General features: G+C 39.9%; 1 protein-coding gene across 1 annotated transcript in view; it reads left to right on the forward strand.

Annotated features, from left to right (window-relative positions):
* The window catches only part of ptpn2a (protein tyrosine phosphatase non-receptor type 2a), a 9,539-nt gene extending 1,370 nt beyond the window's left edge, over positions 1-8,169 (forward strand). Inside the window, exons 2-9 of the mRNA XM_035671820.1 lie at positions 99-189; positions 294-394; positions 525-623; positions 1,539-1,676; positions 2,081-2,290; positions 3,206-3,370; positions 5,830-6,032; positions 6,375-8,169. Of these exons, the coding sequence (XP_035527713.1) occupies positions 99-189; positions 294-394; positions 525-623; positions 1,539-1,676; positions 2,081-2,290; positions 3,206-3,370; positions 5,830-6,032; positions 6,375-6,564 (1,197 nt within the window). The 3' untranslated portion in view covers positions 6,565-8,169. The remainder of the gene's footprint in view (positions 1-98; positions 190-293; positions 395-524; positions 624-1,538; positions 1,677-2,080; positions 2,291-3,205; positions 3,371-5,829; positions 6,033-6,374) is intronic.
* Positions 8,170-8,534: the final 365 nt, after the last annotated feature.

An 8,534-nucleotide genomic window follows, 5' to 3' on the forward strand; every position in this document is an offset into this window, starting at 1 on the left:
ACCAGTTGGTCTCACAGTGTGTCTCTCGTTGCTGTTGTCGACTTCATAAACACAATGTGACACTCCTAACTTCCTACTTGTCTGTTTTTCTCCAACAGGAGATCCGTAATCAAGCCAGTGAATATCCTTACAAAGTGGCAAAACTTCCAGTGAATCGGAATTTGAACCGCTACAGAGATGTCAGCCCATGTGAGTCTTATGACAAATAAGGCTATCAATGACAAACCTGTATTGTTGCAGATGACGTCTGTGTGATTTGCGATTGCTTTATGATCTCTCTGGTCTGGTTTCAGATGATCACAGTCGGGTAAAGCTCAAAAACGCTGAAAATGACTACATCAATGCAAGTTTAGTCACAGTGGAAGAAGCTCAAAGAGCTTACATTCTTTCTCAGGTACGGATTGTGTCGTACAGGCAACGTCAGTGTACTTTAAATAAATCTGTGGACCATTTACAGAACAATGTGCACGATTTTGATGTTTTGCGAGCATTTGTCAATGATTTTCTTTCTCTTGCTTCCTCAGGGGCCTCTGAGGAATACCTGTGGTCATTTCTGGCTCATGATTTGGGAGCAGTGTTCCAAAGCTGTGATAATGCTCAACAGAGTCATAGAAAAGGGATCTGTGAGTACACTTCAGCACCTGCTGATGATTGATTCATTTTTATAGCCCCTTCCTTGTTGTCTGTTGGGAGACATGTTTCAAGGTGTCCTATCTTAATAGTAATTTTAGCTGTAGATGTTATTGGCATATAGTGTCTGTGATAGTTTGACTTTTATATATATATGCTTGAATTCAAATATACTACTTGTAAAATTCTTGATTTCCATCATAATCTGGTGTTACGTTACACAAACACTCATGTCTTCTGCTGTGTTCTCTCGTCATAATCAAAACACACAAAGTTAATACGAACAACTGGTAAAATAAGCAAATAGGAACTATACATTGATTGCTGTGGGATTAAAGGAATTATGTACTTTATTTTTCATAATTGTATCTATAGTAACACAGTAACAGTATAGTAAATACCCCACTAAGAGGACCCGAAAGGTTGGAAATATAAGAGTTGATGGTTTAATTCAGACCCAAGAACATACTGTACCAGACCTCTTTGAACTATTCTCCTCATCTGTTGTGTTTCTTTAAACATTCAACAACAAGAATACGTCATCATCTACCAGACCTCAGTAGGGTTGAGGGTTAAAATCAGATAAATGTTGTCTGCTTTGTGGGCACTGGCTATTTATGACTTGTGGAAATGAGCTGCCAAGTTCTATGGTGTGTAACAATAGTACAATTGACTACAATGACCCTGAGGGTAAGTAACATAATCAAGTGTTTTTTGTACATAGTACATTCCTTAACATTGATAGTGGTATTTTCTGATGAAGATGGATGCCCTGAATTCAATGAATCTCTTGCAAATAAAATGTGTGAAAACCCAGTGACATATACCCAGTCAGTGTGTATTTACCCTGGGAGCATGTGGCTTCCTATCCAAGACTTAGTTAAGTTAATTCGTTTTTGTCTTAACAGGAAAAGTGTGCACAGTACTGGCCAACCACAGAGGAGCTACAGATGTCTTTCACAGACACAGGCTTTGTTGTCAGGCTACTTTCTGAGGAGGACCAGTCCTATTACACGATCCGAGTCCTAGAGCTGCAAAACACAATGGTGAGCAGGAGAAGCAGACCTTTGGATAAAAGCTTTTTAAAAATGCAATTTTAGAAATGATATTTTGTGAATTGAAAACTGCAGTGGGTCTAGTTCAGGAATAGTGCAGCTCTTTACTGTATTCAAGAATACGTTCTTTCTATTGCTTTGCTTCTGTTACTTCATTCAGGCTTCATTTTCAGGGCAGCTACTTGTTCTGAGGTTATTTAACGTGTCTTAACTTATATTACCGTGAGTGGTTCTAAATGATAAAATCCAGCATCTGAGTCCATGTATGGAGGTGATAGATGTTGTGATTTCATTTGGCGTGTGATGTTTTCTTAGCGACAAATCAGCCCAGTCATGCAGAACTCTGTCTATACGATGCTCCAATCACGGCCGACATCACGTGTTTTCTGTCGTAGACGGGGGAGTCGAGGGAGATATACCACTTTCACTACACCACGTGGCCTGACTTTGGTGTCCCAGAATCCCCCGCCTCCTTCCTCAACTTCCTCTTAAAGGTCCGGGAGTCCGGCTCGTTGGGCCCAGAGCACGGGCCCTCGGTGGTGCACTGCAGCGCTGGGATTGGACGCTCAGGGACTTTCGCCTTGGTGGACACCTGCCTGATCCTGGTGAGAACAGATCGGGAGGGAGGGGAAGTCACTAATTACAGTCGTGGTTAAAGGGAATTGTTGCCTAATTTCTAAGGCGATTACTCAAGAGATTCAAGTTATGGCAGGAGAGTAAGATGAGATGTTATGATATACTTAGTTCAGCTGCAAAGGGAGAAGTTGAGGCTTGTTGATATACTTGAATGCATTAAATCTCAGTAAATGGAGCCCTGGATAGCAGAAAAAAACTTCAACTGGAGAGATGCAGGTGTGGATGAAGTAAGACTAAAAGAGGTTATCACACGTGCAGAGTTGTAAAATAACTTTGAATGGGATCTCTGAAAAAGAGAAAAGGGAAAGGCCCTGAAAAAGTATTTTGACGATCAGCTTCTTACTAACAGCGATGGTATTCTAAATGAATACAACATTTTCTTCCAAAGTTACAACAGTTTTGGTTATCTTACATCAGAGGTTTCTGTTTTGTTGTGTTTTTTTCCTCTGTGCTCTTCTCACTGGTTTGAAGTGGGTGGGGGTTTATTAGAAAAATACCACGTACTTTCTCTAGAATTATGCAACGTTTGAATCAGAATCGGATGGCGTTATCATGCTGCTTGTCCTAGTTTGATTCAATTCCCATACAGTTTGAAAGAAAAATAAAAACACATACTGTCTTAACCATATAGGGCATGTGTAGATATCAAGTTAAGGACCCATACCCAGTCATAGTTGTAACCTTTGGATTAAATCCTGATCAGGTCTCGGGTATCATGATCCGTGTGGACACATGAAGCAGGAACCCTAAACCTGTCATTACCATTCATGATTACAAACATGATATTAGCTTGGGTTAAGCTGTCTGAATGTTACTTATTTAGTGAAAACCGCTTAATTGCAGTCTTTTCATCTGTATTTTAAACACGTTCATCTGTTTTGCAGATGGGCAAGAGGAGGAACCCATCATCAGTAGAGATACAGAAGGTGCTACTGGACATGAGGGAATACCGCATGGGCCTGATCCAGACCCCCGACCAGCTCCGCTTCTCCTACATGGCAGTCATCGAGGGAGCCAAGCTCATCCTGACAGACAACTCAGCAGCACAGGTAGTTTAGTCACAAGGCCGGGGAGTAACACTGCACTTGTATGTCTCAGGCTCATACTTGGGCTGTCATGAGAGGATTTTTACCTTGTTGGTGAGCTCCAGTGCCAGTGAAACTCTGACATCTGAGACTACATAGGTGACTGCCTGCACAGTCTGCAAGTTGATTCCATTGTGTTGTCTATTGTACACAGTTTTAGTTAGTGAGTTAGTGAAAGTAGACATTGTTGCAGGTTTAAGCGTTCTCTTTTACTTTAAAAGCATTATCAGGAGCAGGTAGATGTGTCATACTCGAATAACAGAGACATCAGCTGACACAGCTGGTATTTATATTGTTTCCTCACACCTCTACCTGCTCTGCTTTTTTTTTTTAAATTACTTACTTACATCCTAGTAGATTTTTGGCCAAAGTTCAGCACAACAAAAGTCCACAACTGTCTGAAAAAGCAGGACTGCTATTTGCTAACAAGAATGTATCTTTAAAACCCATATATCACACCTACTGAGAGCAGGTTGTCCACAAGGTCTTAGTCTGAAGGCCAATAATCAGAATTGTAGGCCTTAAAATGTCTTGACAGGTCTTAAGATTGATTGGATTTTTGAAGTTTACTTTACTTGTATAAAGTGAAACACTTTTCAGTCTCACTTTTAAATGTATTTTTTGGAAGTCTGTTCCTGTCCTGTTTGGTTACTAATAACATTAACTCGCTCTGTTCTGTTTTATACAAGGATCCTGAAACTGAAGCAGCCAAAAGGAATATAGCTACCATTCATTTTTACTATTCAATATATCGGTTGGCTGATGAAAACCAACATGGAACCAGTACAGAATTTCCTTAATATCCGTTGTTCTTTTTTTGGACTTAAAATAGCTCTTAAATTGCAGTTATGCCGGCCTTAAATGTTTTATACACATACTCTGTTTTCATTATCTGTGTTCATATATGCATATCAGAAACCAGATCAGCTTTATTTGCTAAGTATGTGTACACCTACAAGGAATTTGACCTGTTACACACATGTACAATGGAAATGGAGAAATAGACATACAGATAAAAACAAGCACAACAAAGACAGGTATAAATAGACAAAGAACTATTATAATCATTAATCAGAGAGAGGGTGCGTGGGTTGAAACTGTTCTTGTGTCTGGTTGTTCTTAGTGGTCGAACAATGTTGTTTTTTTAATGGTTACTGCTGATGCCCGATATATAATGCCGATATCAAAGCAAAGAAATGTAATGTGTAATTGTATTCCATAGCAAATTCAGGCATATGTTTACCTCAAGATGCATGAAAGTTATGGTACAGGGCTGTTTCACCACCTTCCCAAAACTCACAAAGGGAAGAGCTAACATCGTTCCACAGCAGCCACACTGACATGGCTGCAGATGTGTCATTATTTTTGTTATTGGCTGATGCCAATTATCTCAAAATGCTAGATAGTCAGCTCCTGAGGCCGGCTGAACTTCCTGAGCTGAAAGTACATCCTTTTTGATGACTGTGTCGGAAGGTCCTGGTAGATTATGGATCCCAGAAACCTAAAGGTTTCCACATCAGACATAGGGCTGTTGAATATGATGCGGGGGGGGCAGTGTTGGGAAACCACTGTCATCCACAGTTTTGACCGCACCAGAGGGCCAGCTGTTCAGTCTGTATGCAGACTCTTCACCATCCCCAATAAAGGATGTTTGCATATCTCATAGATTAATCAGATTAGTTAGGTAGTTATTCTATTCTTTATTGGGGGGATTTTTTCAAGTCTATCTTAATACAGTACTCATTTGCCGTATGAACATAAGAAGGCATGTGGAATAGTCATAGAAGGAAAAACCTCTGGTGTTACTAATAACATTAACTCGCTCTGTTCTGTTTTATACAAGGATCCTGAAACTGAAGCAGCCAAAAGGAATATAGCTACCATTCATTTTTACTATTCAATATATCGGTTGGCCGATATTTGCCTATTGCAGACATATCAGTGCAGACACATGTTATCCGATATGCGCAGATGTTCCGTTATATAATGCAGGAAAAAATGAGTCTTTCTGCACCATAGTACATTTCTTAATCTAATTTTAGTCCACAACTCAACTATTTGAATGTTTTTGCAATTGATTTGACGACAAAAAATCTTTGAGACAGCCCACAGAAAGCACACCTACTAAGAAACTCAGATAGTTGTCAAGGTTATCAAGCAAGTGTAGCTTCAAATGTAATATAAGTATTATAAACGCTAAAGCTATTTTAACAATCTGCATATGTAATTGCCCTTTTTTTTATTTCTCTAAGTTTATATTCTTAGGTTTCTGCAAATAAACTAAATATGTATGTGACACAAAGGTGACTTTGGTCATCAGAAGATTCACTGTTAACTAGTCTAATGGTTTCCATAGCTTGTCAGACTTTTATAAGTTGGGAGAAAACTTACTTTTCCCTGTGTGTTGCCTCTTTCTTGTCTAGCAAAACATGCAGAGTGTGATGTCCGGAGATGATTTAGAGACAGATCTGCCACCTCCGCCTCCTCCACCCAGACCTCACCTCAACGACAGCAGGCCCAACGGTCAGCCAGGACCCTGCCTGGAGCCACAGGTTGCCACAGGAGACCACCTGCCGGCAGAAGAGCCAGACAGCCAAGACCCCAACGTGGCAGAAAACTCTGGGAAGTAAGTAACAGCTCAGGACTTTGTCAGATTCATTGTGAAGAAAGGACACAACTATAGAAACTTTAAAATGCTGTATTTGTTTTGGACTTAAAAGGTTAAAAGGGTTATTTCCCAAGCTCAGTTTAATGCTTTTGTTTCCATCTATGCACTAGAATGTCACTTTGAAATTACTTTTAGACCTCAGAGAAATTAAGCCCCAACCCTCTTCTCCTTCCTAAAGTTTAGTTTGTCAGTCTTGCGTAATAATTCCCTTGCACATCCATGGTGTACTGTGTGTGGGATTCATGGGATTTTCACACTGTTGTTTGCTGACTACTTACCTTAAACTGACTCTTATTTCAGTGTCAGAAAGCGACACCGTGAGGAGAGGATTGCCAGCACCTCACACAAGGTCCAGCAGATGAAACAGAGACTGACCGACTCGGAGAGGAAACGAGAGAAGTGGCTTTACTGGAGACCCATTCTGCTTAACGTCGGCGCCGGGGCAGCTTTGGCCGTTGGCCTGCTGGTGTGCTGGATGTACTCCCAGTGAAACACTCTGGGTCACTTAAAACTGACTCCTATTTTGCACCAGTACCTGGGATTAGGTACTTCTCTAAGTAGATTTAGATGGTAATATGTGCATAACTGAGGGTATTTATTTCTTGAGGTCAAAATGCGGGAGCGCTAGATCAAATGATTGTGTGTATATTTTTCATGTAAGATCTTAACAAAAATAGTAACATCTCAGGATCTTGGTGCCAGCACGATGATTTTATTTCCTTTCCTTCTTGTCACTGTTGATGAATGTACTGTATCATAGCAAATTGCTTTGAAAGAAACTTACTAAAGGTGCAGTACAAAGCAAAAAAAAAAAAATCTGACAGGTTTGTTTTTGCATTCTTTATTTGTAATGGTCAGATGTGTGTTGATCATCTGTGGACACGTTTTACATTTCAAAATGACTTGTGTTGACTGGCCATCGTACCACAGATACATAGGAAGACTCCAGAGCATAGAGGTCAGCTGTCAATTTTCTTGTTTGTTTTTCTGTAATGAAATTTGCATTTCATGCATGTATTTAGAGGTTTTCCAGAGCACCACTTGTTCTTCCATTCACATTTAGCAGGGCACCCTAATACGGCCAGATATATATTTTTGTGTGACTGGACACTTCATTGGGAGCTGCCTTGCTGATGTTTCAAACTCTGCTAGAATGTTAACCTTTTTATTTTCTGTTATACGAGCACGTTTTTTCATAGTTTTTGGTTGTGTCACGGATCATACAAGCTATCTGGTCCCTCACTGCTTAGTGCGTGTATTTACCCACTGGATGGGTTCATGTGTGTATTTTCAGGTTATCCCACTGTTGTTTTTGAGGAAACCAAAGCAAAGCTGTCCGTTCTTTGGAAGGTAACAGCCAGACGAGCTGTTCATTGATGAAACCTTGTACTCCCATTATGTGGAATGTATTTTCTGTTTTGACATAACTGACACCTACATTACAAAGTGATAGTTATACTAGCTTTGCGTGTGACTTCTCAATTTGAACCCACAGTATCACCAAATTGGTTTTCAATAGACTGGGACCAATCTAAAGCTATAATAGTGCAATTTAGAAGTTGGAGCAGAGCACCTTGGAATAAAGTCCAGTCAGTGATGGCATACATATGTCTACCTGTTTGTTTGCTGGTTGAGATAGCTTTTAATGTGCCTTGAAGTGAAATTTAATGGAAAAGTGCTCCAAGGTTTCCTAGCATGATCAGGACAGATAAAGGTTTATGTGAGCTGTTGTTTCCCACATAACATGAGTAACATGCTAGCTCTGCAATGCCTGGTTTGTAGTTACTGAGGTGTGATACAGTAAAGTGTATCAGAGTTGATTGCACGCCAGATGTCAGTAGCATGTACTGACTCCTGAGATGATGTGTTGCTGATTGGCTAGTTACCACTGTTGGACATGGCTTTAACTCAGTTCTCATTTAACCCAGAAGAGATAGGTTTGACCATAACATTCCATTCATTCTTGTTTTCCACATAAGATTTTCAGGGGAGTTTTGTACACTGCTGAGTTGCAGTGAGAATATGAAAGATGGTGTTTTGAAAAAAGCAAACAAAACACAAAATACTTCTTAAAATAAAACATTCATCCTTTTTTACCAAACCCTGCTAGTCTGCTTGTGTTTTTTCTTTCATTCACAGTTTCCACCCTGAGCTCTCCCCATCCCTGTTCTGCTGTGCTGTGTTAGTCATAATTTCATTTTGACCATGAGTTAAATCAATGCAGCCAGACTGGAGGCCTCTCACCGTGGATTCCAGGAATTGATTCAATATTTCAAGAAGAGGCCTTGCTCATATTGACTGCTGTAGTAATTTCATTTTCTCTTGTCTGTGGAATGGCATTGGCGCACGTGAAGGAGGAAGCACTGTATGTGTTCAGAGCTATCTACTAAAAGAAAGAGTTTTGTTTTTTAAGTGCTATAAACTGAATAATTACACACATATTTTATATATATATATATA

The sequence above is a fragment of the Morone saxatilis genome, unplaced genomic scaffold (assembly GCF_004916995.1).
Source record: "Morone saxatilis isolate NCDOM2014 unplaced genomic scaffold, NCSU_SB_2.0 Contig24, whole genome shotgun sequence".
NCBI lineage: Eukaryota > Metazoa > Chordata > Actinopteri > Moronidae > Morone > Morone saxatilis.